This window comes from Macrotis lagotis, chromosome 5 (genome assembly GCF_037893015.1).
Source record: "Macrotis lagotis isolate mMagLag1 chromosome 5, bilby.v1.9.chrom.fasta, whole genome shotgun sequence".
Taxonomy (NCBI): Eukaryota; Metazoa; Chordata; class Mammalia; order Peramelemorphia; family Peramelidae; genus Macrotis; species Macrotis lagotis.
In genome coordinates this window covers 17,837,162-17,864,954 of record NC_133662.1, presented here as the reverse complement: position 1 = coordinate 17,864,954, position 27,793 = coordinate 17,837,162, and the positions used below count along the sequence as shown (strand labels likewise).

The 27,793-nt window shown below is 42.8% G+C and overlaps 1 protein-coding gene across 2 annotated transcripts in view; it reads right to left on the bottom strand.

Annotated features, from left to right (window-relative positions):
* FOXP4 (forkhead box P4) overlaps nt 1–27,793 on the bottom strand; it is a 107,905-nt gene that overhangs the window by 73,026 nt on the left and 7,086 nt on the right. For both annotated transcript variants that reach the window (XM_074236910.1, XM_074236911.1), the window contains exon 2: nt 9,663–9,903. In XM_074236910.1, the coding sequence (XP_074093011.1) occupies nt 9,663–9,887 (225 nt within the window). In that variant the 5' untranslated portion in view covers nt 9,888–9,903. The remainder of the gene's footprint in view (nt 1–9,662; nt 9,904–27,793) is intronic.

The following is a 27,793-nucleotide window of genomic DNA, read 5'->3' as shown; positions in this document are numbered from 1 at the left end:
ACTAGTAAGTGTCTAAAGTCATATTTGAACTCAGGTTCTCCTGATTGAACCATCTTATTGCACTCCTCTTTTCCTTTCCTTGCAGATTACACGTCAGGCATACAAACTCATGTTCCTCATCCCTCTTCATCTCTGCCTCTTCAAACTGATAGCATAGCTCCTTTAAAGTCTTCATTTCAAAGGTCACCTTTTTCCAGGGACTTATTCTTCTCTTGACAGTTACCTACCACTTTTTATTTAATTTGCACATATACTCTTATTTCCTGTTCTGTGAACAGGTTGAATCTCCCAGTAGAAGAATGCAAGCTCCTTGAAGGCAAGGACCTATCAAGGACCAGAGTACCAGTACCTCAGATCAGTGGGTGGTGCACTGTAATGTATTATTAAAGAATTGTGGATTGATTTAACACATGTTGTCCCAGCTGTCTGCTCTCCTATGTCCATTCCAAGGCCAACAACTGGAATGATGGCTCTGTCTGCCCCTCTGAGCCTGTAGTCTCATTAACATTTGCTTAATGAGGGGAAAGAAAGATTTTTCAGTGAGAGGTTGGAACTAGAAGAGATGGAAAAAACACTGACATTCTTCTCTCCCCCTTTACTAGGGCCATAAGGCAGACCAGAGAGCAAGGGGATGGTCATCAGTTGTTCCCAGAGATAGAGGGAGAGGAAGGCTGTGGAAAGATGTGGGTAGATGGAGCAGTTCAGGCCTCTTCCCTGCATCCCCAGACTTTTCTTGTCCAGATCCTGGTTTGGCCTATTCAGGAGTCTCCCCTTCTGCTGCCTCACTATTTGAACAAGCTTGCCAACTGTAAGAAAACAAGCACTCCCATCTAAGATGTTCCAAGGTGAAGCAGGCTCCCTCTCCAGGACTGTTTGTTTCATCCTAAACTCCTATTCACCAGTCTGATTTCTGACTCTTCCTGTTTATCTTTTTCCTTCTGTCAACTCATTGCTACAGCAGGTCCTCTCTTATTCCCTCCCTCCCTATTCCTCCCTCCCACCATCCAGGCTTCAGACCTCTCCAGTTACAATTACTCTCCTGAGCTTCATTTCAACATTTCCAATTGCCCACTGAATCTCTCCACTAGGAAGGATGTCCCTTTGGCATCTATAAACTTCACATGTCCAATGCTGGCCACAGCAACTTCCCCCAGTAGATCTGTTCCCTCTAACTGCTCAGTTTCTGTTTAGGGCAACATTCTCTTCCCAGTCTCCCAGACTGGATGCCTCAGCATTCTTTTTGGCTCTTCCCCTAGAGATGTTAGTTTTCAAGTCAGTCTGATGGATCCTACCTCCACTGTATCTCTGGTATCTATTCCCTCCTCTCTACGTATATCTCCCATCATTCAGGACCTCATCACTTTTGGTCTGGATTAATTGTAATAGCCTGTTCACTAGTTTCCTGACTCTAATCACTTTTCTTTCCATCCAATTCATTTTTTGATTTAGACTGGACAAGCAATCTTCCTAAGCTCTTCTATTCTTGCCTGGTTAGGTCACGCCTCTAACTCAAGAATCCTTTATTGGTTACCTATTAGCTTGTAATATAAAAGAAAGATTTCTTAACTTGGTATTTACAGCCAGTAATCCATAGTCACTAAGTATTAAGCTACTATGTTTCAGAAACTGTGGTAAGGATAGAAAGACAAAAAAAAAATTTAATAGGTCTTGCCTCAAAGAATTCACATTCTAAAGGGGAGAGAATATGCACATAAATAAAAATAAATATATGAAAATATATTTAAAATAATTATAAGGTAATATCTTGGGCCAAGAGAGAGAACTTCCTTGGGGGAAGGGCTTCATGTTGTAGGCATCACTTAAGCAGAATTTTGAAAGGGTTCCAAAAGGCAGAGGTGAGGAGGGAGTGTATTCTAAGCCTGGGAAGTAGCCAATGTCAAGTGAAGGAGACAGTGCCCCATGTGGAACAACAACAAAGTTAGTTTGGTTGCATGTAGTATCATAGTATACAACAAGAGGAGTAATAATGTATCACATAGACGGAAAGGAAGGTTGAGGTCAGACTGTGAAAAGCTAAACAGAGGATCTTAGATTTGTTCCTAGAGTATCTGGATAATAAGGAGCCCCTGGGAGCTCAATTAGGAAACCACTCCAATAGTCCAGGGGAGACAATGAGGGCTGAAATCAGAAGGGTGATTGTGTGAGTAGAGAGCAGGGGACAGGGGCAAGAGATATTGTACAAATGGAAAGGACAAGATTTAGCACCTAAGAGAAGCTAAGGAGTTAAAGGTAATACCACATTTGGGAACCTGGTGACTGGTAGGATGGTGCCCTCAAGAGAAACTGGAAAGTATAGAATGAGAGGGTGGAGAGTGGATGGGGGTGGGGAAGAGATCTGTTTTTGGGGACCCTATTTTGCAGTCAGGTAAGACGGCTGACCAATTCTAGATCTGGTCCTGTACCCTCTTTGCATATGAGCAGGAAGTCAGGTTTCCTTGGCTGGATGCCTCTTACTCCTCATCTCTGCTTTTTGGAATGCCTTCTTGGATCTCCCTACCCTTTTTGCCCTTTTAAAATCAATATTCCCCTCTTTAAATTTTCCTAGAGTTCTTTATCTGGAGCCTTCCTTTGCCTTTATCATACTTTATTTTGAAACTTATTTGAGTATACATTGAAGACTTTTCATTAGATTATAAATTTTCTGAAGGCAGGGAATACATTATTTTCATCCTTGCATCTCCCCATAGTACCTTGACATAAGCAAAATTTTGTTGACTTTAACTTTACTCAGAGCACTAATCTTTCCAATAAGAGAAAAAGGGGAAGAACAGAAGAACTTTAACAGGTGGTAAGGAATTGTGAAATAAAGCACAGAGGGGCAGGAACATGGAAAAAGAGGGCAATCATACCTGTCCAGTTGACCAAAATTATTTAAAAAAAAATTAGAAAAATATTAAAGGAGTTATGAGAAGAAATGAAGCTATGAGAGACACATAATTTGATATTATGGGAGAAAAATCACTAATCTGTTCATTTTCTTTGACCCATGTATCTAATTACTGACATATATCCATAAAAGATTAATGACAAAAAGAAAGAGCCTGAATAATGTACAATATTCATAGCAATGTCTTTTATGAAATTAAAAAAAATCTTTTGGGCAGCTAGGTACCACAGTGGACAGAGCACCAGCCCTGGAGTCAGGAGTACCTGAGTTCAAAACTGGTCTCAGACACTTAATAATTACCTAGCTGTGAGACCTTGGGCAAGCCACTTAACCCTATTACCTTAAATAAAAAATAAATAAAATTGAAAAGAAATTTCTAATCTGCAAATAAAATGGATGATTATCCATTGGTAGAATTTTGAAAGTTGTGTTAAATAAATGTTTTAGAATATCATTGTTCTATTAAAAAAAAGTTACAAATAATGGTGGCTAGGTGATGCAGTGGATAGAGCACTGGCCCTGGAGTCAGGAGTACCTGAGTTCAAATCTAGCCTCAGACACTTAATAATTGCCTAGCTGTGTGACTCCAGGCCTTGCCAAAAAAAAAAAAAAAAAAAAAAAAAATATATATATATATATATATGTGTGTGTGTGTGTGTGTGTGTGTGTATAAAGTTACATAAAGTTACAAATAAGAGTAATTCAGAGAATTCAGGAATTGAAAGCAGAACCCAGAGAACAATTACACAATGTAAAGGTGTATATATACAAAACTATAAATAAAATAATAATAAAAGGTAACTGAACCTAGATTAATGACAATGAAGATCTTGGTTTGGAAGCTGAGGATTAAACATATATTGTGCCACTCAGGAGAAAGGGGAGACTATGGAGGTAAAATGTTGCATAGACTGTCAGATGTGACTGCTCTGTCCAGTGATTTTGCTTAACTGTTTTGTTTTTTTGTTACAGGCAAGATTTCAATGTGTGTGTACATACTCATGCAATTGCCTTTGGGGAGGAATATATAAAAAATTATTATGATGTAAGAAAATAAATAAAAAATACAGGAAAAGATGATTTAGACTAGAAAAAGGTCTAGTGAATATGAGTGCCATACTCACATTTAACTCTGGTAATAAACTTTTTTTTTTTTTAGGTTTTTTGCAAGGCAAATGGGCTTAAGTGGATTGCCCAAGGCCACACAGCTAGGTAATTATTAAGTGTCTGAGGCCGGATTTGAACTCAGGTACTCCTGACTCCAGGGCTTGGTACTCTATCCACTGCCCCACCTAGCCACCCCAGTAATAAACTCTTAATTGAGGGTTTGTTTCAGGGACATCTCATATCATTTGGAGAGGGAGAGAGTATTGGAGGAATGGGAGCTAAACTTACTTGCTTCTTTTCTTCCACAAACATTTAATGAAACCTATATTACACTGTATTTTCCTCCTCCTTTTTCCTAATGAAGATGCAGACTTAGAAATGCAATGAGTCTGGAGATTGTCTGGATCTAAGTCTTAGCTTTGACATTAATTGGAGCAGATCTATGAGTAAGTCTTAACATCTCCAGGCCTTGGTTTCTTCATCTATAAAATGGAAATAATTCCTATATGCAAGGATTGAGTGATAGTATGTATGTGAAAGCTTTAGCTCTATAGAGACATAACATATTTATTTGTTTAAGTGAAGGCCTAATACAGAGGCCTCCAAGGACTTCCTCATAGATGCAGGAGCTCAGAGCATGGGAAGGGATGGTGGAGGAGGGAAAAGGGAGTGGGAGAAGGAAGAAGGAGCCCTGTCCCTGGGGCAGTTACTAGGGTTTCTTTCCCACACTCCCCTCTGCTCAGCCAATTCCCATGGCAATGAGCTGAAAGGGTTATATGGGTCCCAGAGAGTTCAGGACCTAAGACTCCCCAAGTAGCCCTAATAAAAAGCAGTGAGGGAAGAGTGAAGGAATCTATATCCCAAACTTCTCTTCCCTTCCCTGCCCCCATTCCACTCCCTCCCTCCCCCCACCCCCCTTACTCTGGGCTGTGGTTAGTTGGGGCCCCACCCTGTGCATCACATTTGGGAAACAGAAGGATTGCCTAGGGCAATGGGCCATTTAAAAATCCAAAGAAAAACAAAAACAGGAATAAACAGAACACATAAACATGGGCTGTGTATACATAGCTGTCTCGAAGGGGAAAACTGAAAACTTCACTAGAAAATGAGGCACCATGAGGTGTAGAGGTAAGAATACTTAAGTCTCAGTCAAAAGAACTGGGTTCAGGTTTTAACCCTATTACTGATCTTATTCAAGCTTTTCTCCCTTCTGAGCCTCAGTTTCCCAGACTTGGACTCTATATTCTCTAAAATCCTTTCCAGCTCCAAACCTTACAACACAGCTTACAATACTGTCTTTTCAGTTGTGTCTCACTCTTGGTGACTCCATGTGGGTTTTCTTGGCAAAGATTCTGGAGTGATTTGCCATTTCCTTCTCATATTGCTTTTACTCTAAAAGACCATTTTACAAAACATCTCATTCACACTCCCCTCCTCCCCCCATGTACACACACACACACACACACACACACACACACACACACACACGGACAAAATAGCTTTGTGTGATAGGTTGTCTGATTATCCCCATTTTACAGGTCAGGAAATTGAGGCTCAGAGATGGAAAGTCATCCACCCAAGTTGACATGGATAAGAAATGACTAGAATGTAATCTGACTGAACAGGACTACCTCTTTAAATTTGAACAGCTCAAGTAATTCAGTCCCTCCATAGCTACTATTGTGGGGAATTTTGAGAAGATAGACTTAAATTATCCAGATAATTGTGTCCACACTTTATCTGAGCTCCTCAAAGCAAAGAGGTACTTCTTCAAATACTAAATAAATGTTTTAAAATAAGACTTTGCCCTAGGTGATAATTTCCCCTTGCATTCAATATTCCTGGCACTATTCACACTCCTGGAGAGAGTGGGAGAGGGAGCATGGTGCAGAAACTCTTGCTGGAGGGGGTATACTAGCCACATAAAAATGGGTGCGGATTGGGGGACTTTTTTGGAAGCAGGAATTCTTTGTTTTTTGTTTTGTTTTTCTTTAAAGTACATCTCTTTAGGGGTGGGGTAGGGAACATTTGCACTTTCATTAAGGGGAAAACCAGTTGAATATCTGTTTCCGGCTGCCCAGGAGAAAGGAGGTTCCAATTCCAGGGTTCCCACTATGCATCCTGGCACCCTTTTCTTACAGAGAATTACTAGGGACACTCCAAGGCTCTAAAAGACACAATAACCCTTTATTGGCAGAGGGAACCTGTTCCAAGCAGTATGGAAAAGGAAACTTTTTTCAGACCCTCAAACCCTTCCTGCATCAAATGGTACTAGGAAAGGAGACAATTTCTTTCAGTCAAGTTAAAGATTCACCTGACATCCACTCCAGTGGTACAAGATGACCTTAAGACAGTTACTTCACAATTCTGGGCCTCAGTTTCCTTCTCTATAAAATGGGGGGAAAGGGAGAGGCTGACCTAGAATCTAGATGCTTGAAGAAATCTTTTTATCTACTGTCTCCCCCACCACCATTATCTTCTGTTCTTTGTTATAACTTTGTACATTCTGAGAGCCTTTCCAGCACTGATATTTTATGTTCTAAGGTCTTTTCCTGCCCAGGAAATCCTATGTTCAACAATTTATATTCTAAGGTGGCTACTACCTATAAAACTATGGACAAGTCACTAACCTCCATATACCTCAATTTTTTCACCTGTAAAATGAAACAGTTACATTAAATAACTATCAAGATTCTTTTCAATTCAAAGTATATCATCCAATGATGTTAAGATTCTATGTGTTCTAATACTTTATCATCTAAATAGGAGGCATCATGGTACAATGGTAAGGGCTCTTAGATTTGAAGGGCTTGGATTTAAACTCCATCTCTGATGCTTGCTTCATGTATGACATTGGGTAAATCACTGCACCAGTTTCCTCATCTGTAAAATGAGGAGGGTTGGATTAGATGGCCTCTAATGTCTTTCCAATTCAAAATTAAGATACTATGAAGATGCCTCTCTGGATCTGCCTTTCTGGGTCTAATACGTATCCCAAGATACATTCCAGGTCAGAACAATGGTCTGAGTCAGGAGATATGGTTCCAAAGTTTATTCCTGTAGCTAAAATTAGCTCAGTGATTTTAGGCAATTTACTTTCTTATTCTTAGCCTTAATTTCCTTATCTGTAAGTGGGGGGGGGGGCGGCTAATGGACGAAATCACTTTTAAAATCTCTTACAATTCAAATTTGAAGTTTCTCAGAGGCTAAAGTTTTCTCTCAGAATCTAAACAATGTGATCCAGAGTGGGCAAAATTAGTAGTGTCTTAGGTTGGGGGTTGCAGTGAAGTGAATGGGGATGAGACAGGTTGGGGCCTCAGCTTCGGGTCTTACAAAGCAAGGGTGTGACTTCTTTTTCTCATATTTGTATCTCCATATTCACCTTGAAGCCATCAGGGCTAACAGGGACAGCTTGAGATGAGAGAAGCAAAAACAAATAATTGAAGGAGAATCTTAGGTTGAGGGCTGGCCCAGCCGGTTTTCCCCAAACAAGTAAAGCATGATTCTCCCTCTTTTCCCAACCCATGAGACCTGGGGCCCCTAACTTGTCATTATACATACAGCTGGGCTCACTGGGTAGTGTCACTGACTCTTAACTATCTAGCAGAAACAGCTCTGACCTTAATTATTTACAGGAAATGTTGTGTGTGTGGGGGGGTGAGGAGTGGGAGATAGAAAGAAGGGCAGGCATAACTGGAAGGAGAATAGGTTATGAAAATGAGGGTGGTTTTCAAACAAAGCAGAGCCAAGAGGATCCCCTTGAATTAATCTATCAAAAATGAGGTCCTCAAGAAGTATTGTGGACAATACACTGGAACAATGCACAGTATAGTGGATAGAAAACTGCCCTTAGAATTAGAGGAGTCCACTTCCTGTAGGAATTCTTTCCCAACACTTCTTAATTCTAGTCACTTTCCCTGTGTTGCTTGTTTATCTTGTATATAACTTGATTGTACATAGATGTTTGTATTTTGTCTCTCAATAGAGTAAGCTCCTTGAGGATAAGCACTATCTTTTGCCTTTCTTTTTATTATCCCTGGTCTTTAAGATAGTGATGTATGGTAGGTGCTTACTGACTTAAACTCCTGATCATAATGATGATGATGTCTTTTTTTTTTTTAGTTTTTGCAAGGCAATGGGGGTTAAGTGACTTGCCCACAGTCACACAGCTAGGTAATTATTAAGTGTCTGAGGCTGTATTTGAACTCAGATCCTCCTGACTCCACTCTATCCACTGCACCACCTAGCTTAGCTACCTCTTTGTCCTTCATTCTTGAAGAAGACCATGACATCAGGGAAGAGGAGAATTGGATTTGAGGGAAAGGGTGCTGTGGTAAGTCACCAGCCTCATTTTTTCCTCCACAGCCATATGGGTCCAGTGTCCAGATATGAATCAGGACAACTGGAGATGGCCCTGGATGTGAGGCAATGGGGAGGAGGGTTTAAGAGATTTGTCCAAGGTCACACAGCTAGTACATATCAAGTGTCTGAGGCTGGATTTGAACTCCTATCCTCCTGACTCCAAGGCTAGAGTTCTATCTCCTGTGCAACTTAACTGTACCCTTACTGGTTAGATGAGTCACATAATCCCTGAGTTTTCTAAATAACTCTTTGAGACAATAAGTGTAGAACAGGTGCCCATCTTCATTGGTAGGGGGGATTTCCTCAATTGAAGAGTTCCTTAGATGGATAAAATGACAGATCTAGACATCATTTCTGCCCTATTCTTTCATAAGGGGAACATTTAAAGTTATCTAATTCTAAATTCTTTATCTTCCCTTACCCTACCCCAGCCCAGCATTCTAGAATTGCAATTGCACTGGAGGCCTCTTTCAGGACATAAGGATCATAGCATCTTTGGATTCCTGAGCCTCCTGGAACCCTAAGGGAACAAAAGAGGTGGGGTACTACCCAGAGAGAGTAAGGATCATAGGTCATAAGATCACAGATTTAGAGCTGGAAGGGACTCTAGATACCAACACCCTCCTCCCCCCCAACACACACAACATACACACACACACACACACACACACATTTCAGAGACAAGAAAAGTGACTCATCCAAGATAATACAGATAGTAAGTGGCAGAGCTGAAATTTGTACCTGGGTCTTTTCCCACTAAACTTGCTGATCAAAATAAGCAGATGCCTAGTCAGCCAACCTCAATCACAGGCTATCCAGGAAATAAGCCACCACTATCCACTCATACACAAAAGTGCAGAGACCCTGGTCCTTCTAGTCCTCAGATGAAGAAGGCACAGTAACTCTCCAGTCAATCGAGGTTCCGAAAGGAGCCTCCATGAAGTTAGATTTAACCCCCACCCCCACCCCATGTCCTCTGCCAGGTCCCAACCACCTAGAAGACTGAATGGTAGCAGATGACTGGCAGGGGCACTACACGACTGGATCTTTTCCAGGGGTCCAGGGGAATGAGGCTGGAGGGATGGAGGAAAGGCAGTTTGTCACTGGCAGAAGCTCCCTTCTCATTAAGCCAGGGGTGGGAGTAAGGCCCAGTTCTCCTCCTTCTTTCCCCTCCCCCCAGCCTGAGGGATCAGAGGAGACAGACGGATGGAGCAGAAACGGGAGGGGGTGGGGGTAGGGGGGGTGAGGCTGGGGTGGGGGAAGGGGAGTGAGAGACGGCTCCTACCTGTTGCTGCTGAAAGTGCAAGAGCTCCACAGGGCTCATCTCGCCGTTGCTCTCCCCACCGGCTCCTCCATCCCTCCCTGCTCCTCCTCCTCCGGCTCCTGTCACAGCTCCTGCGGCTCCAGCGCCGCCGCCGCTGCCACCATCGCTCTGACTGGACAGACTGCTGACTCCGTTCTGCCCGGACGGGGCCGACCTGATTGTCTCCGAGGCGGATTCCACCATCATGTCGCTCTAGCGGGACCTGGAGGAGGGGAAGGGAAGGGGATGGGGGGGTGGGTAAGGAAGAGAGGAGGGGCTGAGACACGGGAGCTGGACCTTCAGGGCTGGGTCCCGATTCCCAAGGCAGTTTTCTGCCCCCGATAGGAGTCTGCTTCTCAGGCACCACCCCCCCACCCTCTCCAACCCCCTCCCCCAAATTCTGCAGACAGACATCCCCTTGCAAGTAGCCTCCTCCCCCTTGGCCTGAAGCTCCCCCAACCCCCAAGCCCATGCCAAGGAGGAAGGGGGGAGGAGAAAGGAGAGAAGAATCATCCCTAGAGTAAAGCCGGTCTGAGGTGAGTCGTCCATCCCTTGGTCTTCTTTTGGGTTTGTGGAGACCTCAGTCCTGGAAGGGCTGAGCAGGGAGAAGGCAAAGGAGGGATGGCATTTCTGTTCTACTCCCTGTTAAAAAAAAAACCTATTAACTTCTATGTGCTCCAGTTCTTAGGAGAAGGCCCTTAGGAGTTTAGAAGAGCTGTATTCCAGGCCTGCCCAGCCTTGTCCCCAAAGGACTACTCAAAAATTCACAGGAGGAGATGGGGGGTGGGGGATAAGGGTGATAGGAAGAAATTTAACCTGACTCTCTCTCTTCCCCTGGAAATAAATATGGGGGTGAGGGGATAGGAGGAGGTACCTAATTATAGGATTAAGGCCTAGAATGAACTGTAGATTGACCAACCCAATTCAATAAACATTTATTAGTACTGTATGCTAAGTGATGGGGATACAATTAAAAAAGAGAGACAGAAAAGAGTCCAGGCCTTCCTTTTCTTCCACCTTCAACATTATTCTACTGGTAAGGGAACCAAGTCCTTGAAGGGTTAGTGGCACATACAACAACATTCAATTAGCCAACAGCATACCTGGAATTTTAATTTAGGTCTTCTTAACTCCAAAACTCAGGGTTCTTTCTATTATATCAGATTGTCTCTGCCCATATAGAAGGGAAGTGTTCCACTACCCTTCCAAATTATCCGAGTTCATAGATTTGTTCCATATTTTTCTACCACTGTTCCCATTCCCACCCCTAGTCAATCCCACTTTTCTATTGGGAAGATCAGATATATCTCTGATTTTAGAGCCTAGAATACCCAGAATGGAAAGTTGTTCTTACAATCTTGTTGTGTGAAAGCTTTATAGAAAATTGGGAATAAATAGATGGAAAAGAATCAAATATTGAGAAGACATAGCAACCAGCCCCCTACTCAAGCTTCTGCTGAAGGTAGGGCTTCAGGATGTTTTCCTCTTCCCTGAAAGGAGAAATTTCTAGCCCTTCTTTGGGTGATCTAGAATTGCTAGGTTCAGGTTTCTGTCTCTGTAGATAATGTCACTAAGATATCAGAGGACTTGGGAAACTTTGCTGTCAAATTCTATGGAGAGTGATGGACTTGGAAGCAGAAGTTTAAATCCTCTGACGCTAACTTTTGTGTGATCTTGGGCAAGTGTTTTGCCCTTCTCTTGTCCTCAGTCTTCTAATTTCTATACACTGGAGGTTGGACTGGATTCCTAAGATTCTTCTCATCTCTAAATCTATATAATCAATAATTCTAGGTGCTACATTTCAATTCAACAAACATGTATTAATCACCTACTGTGTGCAAAGTACCACCATAGTGCTGGGAGTGTGAGTATATGGGATATGAAGATTAAAGAAAACATGACTTCTCTCCTCAACCCAATCCTATAATTCAGGTCAACTTAATTTCCTTGGATCTCAGTTTCTGCAATGGTTAAATGAGGGGGTTGGACCTGATAGGCCCCAAGATCCTTTCCAGTCTTTGGTTTATAGTACCATGAACTAGTCTACTTTCCATAGGCCAAACTCAGCATTCCATCTCCTGCCTATATAACTTTCTTTTTTGATTTTTGTTTTTTTATATGCAAAGACAATTTTTAGCATTTTTAGAAAATTTTGAGTTCTAATTTTTTCCCCTTCCCTCCTTGCCTTCCCATCTTCCTAAAATACAAGCAATTTGATCTATGTTATATATTTCATACTTTTCTTAGCACAGCTTTTCCCCCATGCCTGGAATATACTTCCTCCTCACCTCCATTTTTTAGAAGCCCTAGCTTCATTCAAAGGTCAGCTCTTGTGCCACATTCTAATTGAATTTCTAGATCCTATTATTTATTTATTCTCTTTCCCATCTCAAGTAAATTTGTATATATTAATTTGTTTACACAATGCAGCCTACCAATACAATGCAAACTCCTTGAGGGCAGAGACTGATTTTCATTTTTTTCTTTATATCTCTAAAATCTAGTCAGATATATTTACTGCCCAAAGAAGGAGCTTATTTAAAAATGGTTTTTTAGGGGTTAGATTGAGGATTGCCCCTGCACTTGGAGGGAATATTAAGGGGATGAAATGTAAAAGATTTGAAACAAATAACCTGGAGTGAAGTTCTGGTTTTGCTCCCAACTAACTATACAACTTTTAGAAAGTCATTTACTCTGACTGTGCCTCAATTTACTCATTTGTAAAGTGAAAGAGTTGAACTAGATGATTTATAAAATCTCCCAGCTCTATGATCCTGCACACACCTAGATAACAGTAATAGAAAATAATATAGAAGTATACTTGTTCAGCCATTTCATATTCTTCCAGAGTTCATTTGGAGTTTTCTTGGCAAAGATACTGGAATGATTTGCCATTATCTTCTCCAGTTCATTTTACTGATGAGGAAACTGAGGCAAACAGGGTTAAGTGAAGCTTCCAAGATCTCACAGCTATTAAATGTCTGAGGTCACATTTGAACTCACAAAGTTGAGTCTTCCTGACTCCAGGCTCTGGCTCTAGATACTTTGTCCCCTGGCTGTCCCATATAAATGTACCAGGGAGCTGTAAAGTTTGAGTTTTCAGCAGAAAAAGTCATTACCAATCTGGGAGATCAGGGAAAGCTTTGGGGGTTTGAATTTGGCTTGGAAGAATGGTTAAGAATTCAACAGGTGGGTAAGGCAAAATACATATATACATATATATATATATATGTGTGTGTGTGTGTGTATCCACATAAGGCAAGGCACCAGGCATTAAAAAAAACAAAACAAAACTATGATTTAGTTTGAATGAAAGAAAAATATGGAAGAACAAGGAAGGAAGTATAAAGGAAAAGGCACCAGATTGTGGGAGGCCTGAAAGTCAGGCTAAGGAGTGTGAGCTTTATCTGATTGGCAACAGGGAGCTAATGAAGAGAAAATGGCCAGATTTCTGTATAAGGATTTATGTCTGTGTGTGTGTGTGTGTGTGTGTATCCATGTGCTTGTTGCTCTTATGTTTGTGAATTTCCCTGTGGGTTCATGCTCGCATGCTCCAACAAGACCAACCTCTTGTCACCCCAGGGGGAGGGGGATTGAGGCTGTGTGGTTGGGGACTGCAGCAGGGGCAGGGGCCGGGCCTGGTAGGGGTGATGGTTTGGAAGAGATTGAGCACTCTGGTCTCCAGCCTTAATGGTGGTGTCAGCCTGAGGGCAAGCAGCTGAGATGTGATTGATGGGACTTCTGTGGCCTTCCTCCACAGGCTCAGCTCACACCAAGAGAGTTGACCCCCACCTCCGGCCAACACTGGTCAGATTGCGGAACCTTCTACCCAGACTCAGGACCAGACCAGATGAAAGTGTGATTGGGGAGTGAAGAAGGAAAGGGAGAGAGACAATTCACAGGGCTCCATCTTCTTGAATGATGCAGAATATGAGAGATGTGGAAGGAGAATTCAACAGCCCCCTCCTAGAAAAGAAGGGGACATCCCCACAGATACACATTTACAAGAACACACACACACACACACACACACACACACACACACACAAAACTAAGTCACTAATCAAACAGCTGGGTAATACAAGTTTGGAGAAAGGCATAGGGAAAGAAGAGAGAAAAAAGCCTAGAGCTCCCTTTCTTTTCTGCCCCCTTTTTTTGGGGGGGGGGTGCAAAAGACAACCAGTGAACAACATAATTGCTGCAATGTGGCGTGTAATAATAGCTATTCAAGGGCCGATCATTCATATTAAACAGGGTGAAGCAAGCCTCTCATTTGCATGCTTGAGATTATATGCATTTGAAAAGTCATTTCCGCAGGGTGTATGAATGACATTAATTCCCATGTGGAGTTCTCTGTTCCCTCCTGGAGCCCTTGCACTAGCAGACACACACTTCCTCACACAGTCACTCACTCCCACCCACATACCCCTACACTCACCCCCTCTCCCAACCACCATTCTGTACCAGATACACACATACACACACACACACACACACTCACTCACTCACAACCAGACTCCACACCCCCTGCCTTCTTCCCGTACATGTGTTGCAATGGGGTTGGTGTGTTGGGTAAGCTGTGAGGGAACAGGTTTAGAATGTACCTGGGTTCACCAGCAAGAAGGGTGGGGAGGTTAGGGTGGACAGGGAGCAGAGGCTGTTTGTCTTGAACTAACCCCATGGCCTGAAGAGTCAGTCACCAGCAGGGAAAAACAGAAAGAACAGAAAGAATGGAAAAGAGGAAAGAGAAAGAAGTGGAAAGAGAGAAAAAAAATGACAGAAAAGGGAGAAAAAAGAGAAGGAAAAGAAATAAAATGTGTGGTTAAAAGAAGCCCCTTCAAAAAAAAAATCTCATGGGTGGACTAAGATGAAGGGATTCAAGAACAAATCCTGAATTCCATTCTATGACAGAAAAACCTAGAGCCCAGATTCATAACAACCACAGAGGACCAGTTTGACACATCTACTCCACCCTCACACCCCTTCCAGTTCACTTCTTTTCTCTACAATCATACTCACTGGTCTTCAGTGGGGACCTCATGAATCTCAAGGAATATTTCCCCTATTCTATCTAAGTTACTCCCCAAATATCTTTTATGTCCCCTGGTACTTGCACTTTATCACCCTTCCTCCCACTTCCTCCCTTCAGCATTCATTCAGTTAACAAACTTGTATTAAGGGCCTACTCTATGGAAAACATGATTCTAGGCTCTGGAAGAAAAGCTGAATTTAGTAAAAACCCAGTCTCTTGCCCTCAGGAAGTTTGCAGCCTGGTTGAGCAAGGTGACACAAACACTAAATTATATAATATTTCATTCAGAAACTATCTGTTGGGAGTCAACTGAACCTAGAAGCACTGCTCTCAGTTGACTTCCTGGGCTTCAATTTCCCAACACTTTCATTAGGGAGAGCAAGGCAAAGTGGATAAAGACAGAGGGGTCTCAGAGCCTGTTGGGCATGGGTTAAGCAAGTTTCACCTCTGCCATTATGTGTGTGACCTAGGTCTTCTTCACTTAACCTCTTCCAGGGTGCCGACCTACAGTGGGAGACAGCTCTCTCGGGGTGGGAGGGGGCGTGTCCCCAAGCCAAGGAAATCCTTCAGTCCCTAGCCTTTTATGACTTCTGCTCCCAAGCCCCTGGCACCTCTTCCCGAGGATGCGAAAGCAGGTTTGTCCTACCTCACCCCCTCCCCTGATCCCAAGTGTGGGAGCCCTGGAAGCCGCTGAGGCTCCTCCAGCCGCAGCCTGGGAGCTTGGAGAAAGTGAGCCATCTCTCCAGCTCCCTGGCCTCGGGAGGTTCCCGGGGGCGGGGGTGGGGGGGTGGAAAGAGGGTTGGCCTCGGTATAAGATTGGAGCAACTAAAGCCCAACCAGCAGAAGCAGCGGAATGAATGTCAGAAAGAAGACCCAAGCTCATTGGGGGCAGGAGCCGGGACCACGCCAGGCGCTTTGGGAGGAGAGGGTGCTGGGGTGGGGGTGGGGAGGAGACACAGAAACCTTTTGTGTCTTTTAGCGGGACCATATGGCAGCGGGAGTATTAATTACCGTTGCTTTTTAATTAACAATCGCTTAATCTGAACGGTAACATTTGCCACGACACCTTGTGACTCGCCGCAAAGCCGCGCCGCCCGCCCTGCTAACTCATCAATTAATTTTTATTGACGTTTTCTTCCCCAAACAGGCACAATACCAGGGTTTTCCAATTAACACCTCCGCGATCTCTAATTAGTGCAATTAACAGACTGATGGATGCCCAGAGTTTCCCTGGGAGAGCGCGGAGCAGCCCCCGCGGGCTCCCCCAGGCGCGCACCGCTGAGCGCACACACGCACACGACCGGCCCAGCCAGGGGGCCTGCTCCTGCACTCGCTTGGCAATGCACCTGGCCACTTGCACGAATTCATTTTTGACCCCTTAACACCGACTTCCATTTTGGCCAGGACGGCGAGGTGAATTCCGGATTTGGCATCAAGGGACCAGGGGGTGAAATCAGTTTTTGAGGCTTACTACCATGGAGCTGGGCTAGCGCAGGGGTTCTTAACCCTCCTTTTGTGTCACGGACCTTTCTGGCAGTCTAGTAATGCTAGGGACCCTTCTCAGAATTGTTTTTTAAATGCATAAAATAAAATACATAGAACTACAAAGAAAAGCAATTGTGTTGTAGTGCACACACAGAGAGAGTTCACAGACCCCCGGTTAAGAATCCCTCGGCTAGGTAGTCTCTTAATTTCTAAATCCTATGCATCAATAAGAGGTCAATTTGCTGCGTAGAAATAGGTAAAATAAGCACCTCCCTGAGTGAGTTTGCTTTCAGCCTAGCTTGAAGACAGAATTCGACCTCCAACCTTTACCACTTAGGAACAGTACCTAAACAGAGGTGTAGGGCAGACGTTCCCTCTACAGTAATATATATCTCTAGCAAGGACACCCTTGACTCCAGGTTTCTAAAGGCAATGCTAGCAAAGCAGGTAGAGTCCTACCAAGATGGAAAGCTTTGGAGGCAAGCCTGGTTATCAAGTATGTGTTCCCTTTTAAGGATTAATCTAAATTTGAAGAGGGTCATCACTACAAGTTTAGCTGCCTTTGGCCAGAGAAGCTCACAAAATCATGCAAGACGTGCAATTGTGAAAGGCCAGCACCCACTCATGAAATCACAGATAATTTGAAATCTATAATGCACTTTTCTTTTTGGCCCAGACCATCCAGTGAGAAAACTCCCTTACCAACACAGTGATAATGCAATTTATTGTCTTGGAGAATGGTTCAAACACTCAGTATGTGTCAGGGCTTGGATTTGAATCCCAGTCCTCTTGATTGAGGCTTGATTTCCTATACATTTCATCATGCTGCCTCTCTGTGTTTTATATATTTTCCAGGAAAAGAAGAAAAAAAGTGGAATCCTAGGCAGACCTTTGCACCTAGAAACCAACCTGGGTGACTGGGATTTGGGAGATTTGGATTCTAGTCTTGACTTGCTATGTGACCTTAAGCAAATCATTTCATTTTTCTCAGTTTAAATTTCATAAAGAAAAAAGGGAAGGGGGTTACTTTAATCAACATTTCCCAAATTAATTTTGGGTTAATATTGAGTTCAGAAATACCTACCCATCAATGCTGATCCAGGATTCTAGAAAGATAAAATATTCTTTGAAATTAAAGAGAAAGGGGGAAATTTGGGATAAAAAAGTGAAATTAAAGTCTATTTTCATAGCAAAAAAAAATTCTCATGTATTTAGTGCTCCCAATGTATGGAAATAAAGAGGGGAAAGGGAGAAGCGTGGGACCAAAAACTGAAATTGTCTAGCTTCAGAGCAAAAAAATTCTTATGTATTTATTTAGTGCTTCCAAAACATGCATCATACCACATAATTCCCCAGTGAGGACATTTCTTCTAGCATTACTACTTGTCACCTGCTTCAAAATTTCTGGTCTAAGGGCAGCTAGGTGGTGTAGTGGATAAAACACAGGCCTTGGAGTCAGGAGTACCTGGGTTCAAATCCGGTCTCAGACACTTAATAATTACCTATCTGTGTGGCCTTGGGCACGCCACTTAACCCCATTTGCCTTGCAAAAAACCTAAAAAAAAACCCAAAAAAAACTTCTAGTCTTAGTTCCTCAGTGCATTGAGAAATAAAGTGACTTGCCCAGGATCATACACCCAAATTGAACCCAAGTGTTTTTGGTTTTGAGACTGATCAATTATTCGGTGTTGCTTTTTATACTCAATTCTTCACAAATATTAGAGTATTTATAAGACACAGGTCTTGGGGAACATAGGTGGTGAATAGAGGTCCCAGGTAGCTTTAACAGCCTCTGAATTCAGGTCTAGGATCATCCAAAGAGAGATGCCATGAAGCCCATCTGAGGTGCCATCTTCTCCTCTCTAACCATTAAGCCTAGAAGATCTTGACCTAGTTAGATTACACTGGAGAGTTACATTCCTTGACCCCTCCCCTCCAAAGGCTTCAGCACCAAAGGGCAATGAAGATCAAGATACCCGAAATAAAAGTATCTCATGGCCACTAATTAGTCCTAGGCCTGGTGTCAAAAGGATGTGGGTTCAAACTCTGGTTCTGTGTTCCTCAGCTGTGTGATCATAGGCATTACCCTTAATTTCACTGAGCCTCAGTAGCTACATCTTTGTCATATAGCTATTGTTCTCACCTTACATGATTACTGAAAGACTCAAATGAAATAATATATCTAAAGTACTTTCCTTAAAAGACTCCCTACTACTACAAGCCTACCACAAAGGTTAAGGTCCCTTATAATAGGGCTGGAGCACATATCATTTTATATTTGGATTTTCTGTTTACAAGCTGCAGCTCTACTTCTACCCTCACCTCCAGGGAAATGTTGGAACTGGGAGAAATCAAAGCAGTAGCCAACATCCTAGCACATGGCCCACTTTAACAGCTTAAGAAATGCTTGGTGATTGATTCAAAGTTTACAAAGAGCTTGTAGGATCATGAATCCCGAACTGGCCTCTGATATGATATTGTCCATCCTTTTCATGTTATAGATGGGCAAACCAGGGCCCAGGGAGTGACCTGCCCAAGGTCACACTGATAGCAAATGACACAAGCTGGATTTGAATGCATATCCTATGCCTCCAAATTCAACACTCTTTCCATTGTATCATATATTGAGGAACTTCCTTATTGCAACCCTGTGAGGGAGGTCCCAGTCTATTTCACAAATGAGGAAAATGAGTTAAGAGGTTTGCCTAAAGTTATATTGCTAGTGGATGCCAAAACCACAGGCTAGGAGATGTTGAACCAGAGTCTCCTGACCAACCTCCCAACAAGTACTCTTTTCACCTGTATAACTCAGAAGACACCATATGGTAGAGACAGGGTCAATGAGTTCCTTGGAGAGCTAGAGGCCCTACAGTCTCTACAACCCTGCTCTGGTTTAGACACACAAGGGCCCTAAAAGGGTCTTCTCTCCTTTTCCCCAGCACTAAGCCTTTGGTGCTTTGGAAATTAGCCATTATCTGATGAGCATTCAGAATAGAAGGATTTCAGAAGGGGGAGACTGGGCCGAGGTCTTTTGGGGCATCTGAGGAATGGGAATAGCATCAGAGATGGGAAGAGAGAGGTGTTCTACTTAAAGAACAGCTCTTATTGGTCTAACACATACCACCTTGTAAAACCCATGGAAATGAGAAGATAAATCAAACAAGGGAGAGCCAGATTAAGTGTGGGGGGAAACGTGGGAGAATGAAGAAGACCTGTAATCTTCCTCAAACTCCCAAACTAGGAGAATCCATATTCCCCTCCCTATATTTGTTGGTAACCTCTTTCCAACTTAACAAAAGAGGAGTATGGCCTGCACTCCAGATACAAAAGCCTTTTTCCCCTGCCCCAGTGCCCCCAAGATTCAACCTGAACAGTCCCTCGGGCCTTGAATTCCCAGGCAGGCATGCTAAGAAATCTTCCCCATCTGCTTTGCTCTTCCCTGTTTTCCCACTTGAGAAGCTAAAGCAAGGGACTGTGTTGGTTGGCATGACAGCTGCTTTGACCCTGTCCATCCTTATATGATTGCCACATTGAACCTTCCTCTTGTCCCTCTCATAATGCACTCAGCACCGGAGACTCTTACTTCTCCTTGGGGACCAGTCAGTCTGTCAAAGATTGACTGATCCCACAATGAACATAGTAGATTTAGAATTGGAAGAGACCTTCAAGGTCATCTGATCCAACCTCCTCATTTTATGGATAAGAAAAGCATGGCCTAGAAGGGTGAAAGAATTTGTCCACTATCACACAGGTACGAAATAGCAGAACCGAGAATCCAAACTAGGTCTCCTGACTCTTGATCTGTCATTCATCTTCATGTACCACCTTCTCCCCAAAGTAATAATAATAACTCCCATACATTTGTAGCTAGCTTTTTAAACTTTTAAAACTATTTTTGTCAGCTAACTTTTTGGAGCATTTCAGTTACTTTCCGTTTCCTCAAGACCTTTAAAGTCTAGTCTAGCTTTAAACCTATGACTCTATGATCAACCCTATGAGGTTGGCAAAAGCAGGTATTATTAGCCTCTTTTTAAAGAGGAAGAAACTAAGACTAGAGAGGTTGTGATTTGTCTAACATCATACAGTTCATAAGTATTTAAGCCAGGATCAGAATATGTGTTTCCTGTGTTACCTGCACAGGGCCACATGTGGTCAAACTGGACTCAACAATCCCTACATTGCAAGAGTTTATTGTATAGTAAGAGAATCTGGACAACAGTATCATCAATGGCATTGAGGAGGAAGAATATAGGACCAAGATTTGTGGGAGCTAGGTAGAGAATGGAAAAGGATTCTGAGACTTATTAGATGTTGAACTTAGATTTAAGGGTTGGGAAGGATACCATGGGTTAGAAGAGAAAGCTTTTTCCTGTTATCTGAGCATAAGCCTCTCTTGCTACAACTTCCATCCCAGATTCTTTTCTTGATCCTGAGAAATTCTAATGAGGAAAAACTTATTAAGCCTTAGGTATTCCTTCCTCACTATTGAAAAGGTTCTCTGGATCCCAATGCACCTCTAATCTTTGCCAGGAAAAGTGGCCTTTGGATTGATGGGATGTGCCTGGGGATCTTTCTGAAGATGTGGGTCACATCATAGTTCCAAGGACTTTTTTTAAGGCTGAACTCATCAGTAGATGAGTTTAGGAATGGATCTGATATCTGTGAGAAATCAGAGATGGATAGAGCCAACTGCCATAGCAAAAAGGGAAGAAATAAAAAGACTTATCAAAATCTCCTTGGACCATAAAAGTTCAGTCCTAGAGACATCTTTAGATGTCAGCTTGGGCTCCCCTCAAATTATTCAATCAAAATATTTCTTGAACATCCAATCTGTACACAAGCACTGCACAAGGAATTAAGGAGGAATACAGAGAAGTGCCTCCTGAACACCCCACCCCCTACCAATAACAATTTTAAAACCTCACAGTTTAGCTGGAGAGTCAAGATAAAAAAAAATAGGTAAAAGAGTTAGCAGTACATGCTAGCTGAACCATATATCCTATCCAGCTGAACAAAATCCTAGAATGTCTATATTAGGATCTACTTTAGAGATTATCTAGACCCATCTCCTCATTTTACAGACATGTGAAGGGACATTTCTAAAGAAACACAGTGGAAGAGGCAGGACTAAAATCTAAGTCTGCTGTTTCCCAACTGGTGCTCTTTCCATTACACCAACTGGCACAGACAGTCAGTCAATACTACACATCCTTTAAAACCCAACTCACATGCTACCTACTCCACAAAGTTCTCCATGATGGCTTCATTACTAATGAGATAATCACTGCAGTTGGTGAGCTTTTTGAGAGACTTGTCGTTCTTTGTATGCTTAGTACAGTGACTTTCTCCTCTTCCCCTTTGGAATCCAAAAAAAAATGCTTTGTATCTCTTTTATTTATATATATATATATATATATATATATATATATATATATCCCCAAGGCTATTATATAACCATTTCTTTAGTGTCTCAAACTCCTACAGAATTGGGAGTTCCTTGAGGGCAAGAAGTAGGTCTTATCTGAGAATTTCCTTTAGTACTTGGGAGACTGCCAAATTCAGAGCAAGCATAATATTGTGGTGTATCATTGTATTAGGGATTCAGAGGAAGGAGAGATCTTTGTGTACCACAATGGTCAGAAAATGCTCAGTGTTGGACTAGAGTTTGGATGAGAGGTTCTAAGGAACTGGTGAGTTAGAACCAAAGAGTGAGGAAGAGGAAATGTGGGAATAAAGGAATGCACAAGGAGTAGACCAGGCTGGTTGCTGTGACATCACCTCCCAGAGAACACCCCAACTTGAAGAATCTTCCATCTTGCCCTTCCCATCCCTCTATGCTCTTATCCATCAGGGCCTGTGTTGCCCTTGTGTATTCTACCTCAGAGATGGTAGGGGGCCCCTTACAAGAAGTCTTTGAATTTCTCCTAATATCCTCCCTTCTTTTTACCTCCCCTCTCTACCTCTGATCATTTGCCTCTCTTTTCCACCAGTCAGGGGCTAGTTCTCCGTACTTCCCTACACACTGAGGGGCACATACACACACCAAACCTTGGCACGTTACATGAAGACCACACCCCAGACAGACAGACCCTAGCAGGGTAGCTCCCCCTTCACTACTCATTTCCTGCCTTCATCTAGAAAAGAATTAACTTTAAAAAAAAGAAAAAGGAAGAAAAAAAGAAAAAAAGACCCCACTCCATCTCATTAAGAAAGTAAACACAAGAGCCGTCTAAGTGTCTAATTAAGCTTCTAATTAGTCCCTGCTTGTTACTAATGCAAATTAGATTACTCCGCTTAACTACAGCATGTCCACAACACCCTTGTTAATTGCGGCCTTTTGAAATTAAATTACTCCCTAATTAGCATATCAAAGCCATTGATTCGGAGCCAGGAAAGATGAGGGCAGGAGCAGGCGAATGCCAAGTTTGGTTAATCAGAGACCGCTAATAAAATAGTGATGTCCCACGTGGGGGCTGAGTTTGGGGGTGTCCTATTGTAAAGGGGTAGGAGATGCTCAGTATAGGATTACAGGTGTAGTTTTGGAGTCTGACTCCTGAAAAGAAGCAGGGCACCAAGGGGCTCCAGATGGCCACCAGAGAGTGGACACTGGACATGTATGATTGGGCGAGTTGCCAGAGACTGCTCACCAGGGAGGGCTCTGTCTTGTCATATTGGGCTGTCCACCCACCAAGCTTCAGTTAATATCTTCTCACCTGATTCCTCTAAGCCTCTATCTCCTCACAATCTCTTCCTCACCTAAAAAAAAAAAAAAGATGACCCAGGAGAAATCTCAGGGATCAGAAGGCCCATCTGTAGGACCAAGGCCCTGTGCCTCTCTGATACTCAGTTTCCTCTTCTGCCAAATGGACATTATAATACTTTTACTCTATCTTATTAGGTCTTGAGGTTCAAATTTGTTAAGTAGCAGAAAAATGTAAGTTATTCTCATTATCCATATTATTTAGGCATCTTACTTAGGTGTGGCATCTTATGGGCATTAGATTTCAAGCATCAGGTTTATTCTCTCCACCAACATCCAGAGAAGTCGAAGTCACTTCATCCACACCTACAGATTGCTCCCCAGTCTTTATATTTTGGAATTTCCCCTCTTTCCTCTCTCACCTCTGAACATGTGAGGGAAAAGTTGAGATGGACAGAATTGATAGACTCTTTGTCCTCCCTCCCTCTATCCTGCTGTGGGCTCTAAGAACTAGACCCACTCAGGCATCCATCTCTCCTAGTGCCCCAAAATTCTGTCAGATTACCCTGGGCATAATGCCAGAGGAGCAGGGACAACTCAGGGCATCTCTCACCACCTCCTGGATCTGGCTAGCACCCAGCACCATGCTAATAGTAGTCATTCACAGTATATAGTCCATTGGTTGGATTCCAGACCAGGTTTAATGAACCTCCAGTCCCTACCTAGGCCTCTTTGCAACAAAGAAAAGGGTACTGGGTAGAAGAATTTGTGTGTGTGTGTGTGTGTGTGTGTGTGTGGATGGGGGGCACAGAAGAGGGGGTTAGGAGGAACTCAGGTTGTTGTCTTCATCCTCTGGACTGAAAATTAGTCAGAAATGCTTTCCTTCCTCTAACCTCAAATGCCACTCTTGTCTTAAGCTTTTACTATTATGTTAGATCCAATGATCACTGCATCTTTTTCTCATTAATCCATCCTTCCTACAGATGCCAAATTAATTTTTCTAAAGTACAAATCAGACAATTCTCTTACTCAAAAATAATCTTTGGCTCCCTATTGCTGAAAGGAAAAAATGCTGATTCTTTAGCTTGTCAATAAAGGTCCTCCAAAAATCTTGTATACAATTAGCTTTCCAGCTTATTTCACTGTGCATTCTTTTTTTTTAATTTTATTTCTTTTTAGGATTTTGCAAGGCAAATGGGGTTAAGTGGCTTGCCCAAGGCCACACAACTAGATAATTATTAAGTGTCTAAGGTCATATTTGAACTCAGGTACTACTAACTCCAGGGCCAGTGCTCTATCCACTGCGCCACCTAGCCACCCTTCACTGTGCATTCTTAAACAAATAGACTTTGGGCCATTCTAAGAGCTTATCTTGCCCTTATTTTAGGCTTTTTTTTTTAGTTTTTTTTTTTTTTTGCAAGGCAAATGGGGTTAAGTGGCTTGCCCAAGCCCACACAGCTAGGTAATTATTAAGTGTCTGAGACCGGATTTGAACCCAGGTACTCCTTGACTCCAGGGCCAGTGCTTTATCCACTACAACAACTAGCCGCCCCATCTTGCCCTTATTTTAGATGGATACAAGCTCTCTGAGGCCAATCTCTCTTGTTTTTTCATTTATCCCTAGCAACTAGAACAGTGCCTGGGCATAGTAGGCTCTTAATATATGATCATTGAATTGGGTGAGGAAACTGAGGTCCAGAGAGGAAAATGACTTGCCTAAGGTCTCACAGATGGGAACTAGAACAATTCTAATTCCAGATGCAGTGTATTATCTCTGTCCCAGTAGTTAACCATACCTCCTGTTACTCCTTTCACCCAGAAATAGGTTGAGAATGATCTGAAAGGTTCAGTTTCATTGGCCTCCTTCCAAGAAGTAGGGGGAGAGGGAAGAGGGGCAAGACCTACCAGGCCAGAATGGGCAGGGATATTGGATCTTCTTCCTCTGCCACTACCTTGTCTTGTCAGGAGTTGGGGCAGGAGGCAAGGAACCTTAAGTTTCTCCAAAAGGCAGGGGCACAGAGGGATATGGCTAACTTTCTTGTTGAAGGTTTTTATTTATCTATTTAAATAGGAAATAATTATGAGACAAGTGAGAAGAAAAGACAGAAGCAGAGGCTGAGATGTGCAGTGGAGAGGTGGACAGCCCGGCAGCAGCCTGGCAGGAGCTGCTGGCATCAGGAAGCCTGATTCTGTTGGTTTTATTTTAGGAGATGAGTGAAATTAAAAGAGAGAAAGAGAAAAGAAGTGGGGGTGGGAGAATATGAGCAGAGGGAGGGGGCACTCTGGTGTCCTGTAAAGGAGTATATATGTGGGGGGGGGAAGGCGGCAGTGCACAAGGGCCTAGCCGCTCCCCCCCATCCCCGCCCCCGACATACTGAGCTCTCTCCCAACGAGATTCAATTAATTGATAAGAAGAGGCATCAAATTAATTTCTCGAGGATGTGAGATTCTGATGAAGGGAAATCTCCTCGATGGGAATCAGAGTAGAAGGGGAGGGAGGAGGAGGGGGGGCATAGCCCTTTCTAATCAGGCTTCAGCTACTTAATTGGGGGGGGGGTTCTACTTTCTCCTAGACCTCTTTGTCTCCTACCCATTCTGTACCTTGGGAGAAGGTGGGGCCTATGATTGGATACTCTGTGGGATCCATGGATAGGGTTGTGGACATGTCAGGAAAAATAGTATTCCTTCTCCTGCCTGTTGCCATCTCTCCCTCTGTTTCCTCTAGGAATCAGAAGGGCCATAGTCCAGGGGAAGGAATAGGTCAATAGAGTAGGATGGCTATTTCTTGCTAGGATTTAGGCAAAGCAGCCTGTATACGTGTGTGCGTTTGTGCGTGTGTGTGTGCGTGTGTGCGTGCACATCCATGGTTTGTAGGTTCTGGTGGATCCAATCTACATTTCCAGAAAGCATGAAATTTTATTTGTCCTAGGTAGATAGTGTAATTCTTTTTGTTTTCTGAGATCTGCTACGAGACAAGTCAACCCTCTCATCTTACAGAAGGAGTAATTGAGGTCCAAGGAATGACTTGTCTAACAGATAATAAATAAATACAGATTCAAACTCAGGTTGTCTAACTCTGGATCCAGGGAGTCTTCCTTCTAATGCATTATACTGCCCCAGAGTAAAATATTTGCTAGAGCAAAGAGACTTGGATGGTTAATATGAGAAGGGAAACTTAGGAAGTCTTTTCTCTTGATGTACTGAGGGAAGATTCTCGAAGGAGGTAGCATTCTCAAACTTATAAATTTCAGTCCCCCAGGGAAAAGGAAAAATATTGTGGTCCAATGGAAAGAGTATGCAATTCAGAATCAAGGAATTTGAGTTCAGATCCTGACTCTGACAATTGCTGCCCAAGTGACTTTGTTCATGTCACTTTCTTTCCCTTAGCTTCAGTTTCCTCCATTAGAAAATGAGGGGGTTGGATGAGATTGTCTCCAAAGTCTCTTCCAACTCTGAACCCCCTGATTGTATTTCCTAGTACTCCTGTTTAGTCTTTAATGATAAACCAAATGAGCCCTCATCTAAAACTTGAGTGCCTTCTTCAAGTTAGGGTACTCATTCTCTTCCTTCCCTAACCTGTCCTTGCACAATCCTTCTGGTAAACCATGATGTCTTCTTCCTGGGGTTGGATTCTATTCGGGGATGATGTCACTTGTTCTAGTACTAGGGAAATCTCAAGCAGCCTCTCTGGTCTGACCTGGCTCTCCAAAAGACAGAAGCCAGCAGGTTGAGTATTGTTTTAGCTCTCATCCCAGAGTCCCCAGAAAATAACTCTTTACCAAAAATATTCATAGAAGAAGAAAAGAAGGGAAAAAGAGAGAAGGTTTTTGTGATATCCTTTCCTCTGCCTATCCCCATCCCCATTCTGAACACTAAAACCAGATAAAGTAGTTGGGAAAGGAAAGAAAGAGGGAAAAAGCTATCAGGACTCAAACTCGATGCAGAATAGGAATGGGGTAGCAGTCACAAGATCCCAGAAGGTTCCCAATAATACAAACTCACCTATTCAGAGCAATTTAAGGTTCATGAAGCACTTTCTTCATAATAATTTTATGAAAAAGTTAGGATGCTCATTTGCTTCCATTTGCAAATGCTATGGATCCTCATTCTAACTAAGGTGAAGCTACTTCACATAGGCTCACACAGGCTTGTTGATTGCCAGGCAAATTCGTTGTTCTCAGTACTATACACAGCTGCCAAATTTACCTCAGAAATCCAACTCAGGCCCTTCTAGAAAGTGTGAACAATCGACATTTCACTACAAAAGGGTGAGAATCTAAAAGGGCATTCTATACAACCACATCTTGAGAATATCATCACTTGTCAGGAGAGCTTCTCTGGTCTCAAAAGCTAAGGTTCTGAGGGTTTTTCATTATTTCAGCATTCTTCTAGCTTCTAGCCTTATATGTAACCTGAATGTAATATAGGCCTTTTTCTTTTTTTTTTTGTAAATGTGTTTTAAGAGAATGGTAGGCTTCACACTGTGTAGGAGAACTCAATGTTATTGGTCAAAATGCTGACTGTGTCACTTGTGTGACCATAGACAAAACACATCCTCTCTCCACTTCAATTCCTCCTTGTGAAGACAGACAGACAGACAGACAGAATGAACAAACAGCTGGCCTATATGACCTCAGAGGTACCTTCCAGTTTAAAATCAATGGTGCTCTTAAAGTTAGCAGGGGACCTTCACTTTCTTTGGTCAATGGAAAATGACCTTCTGCTACCCACCCTCCAGATCTTTTTCCTCTCTACTTACTGGTTAACCTCTCCTGATCTACACGTACACTTTGGGAATAATAGTCTATTTGGGCCATATTTTCGAAGTGGAGAGAGCCTGCTGCCTCTCTTCCAGGGCCCCAACTACTCCATCAAAGGCACTCCCCACCTCTTTGA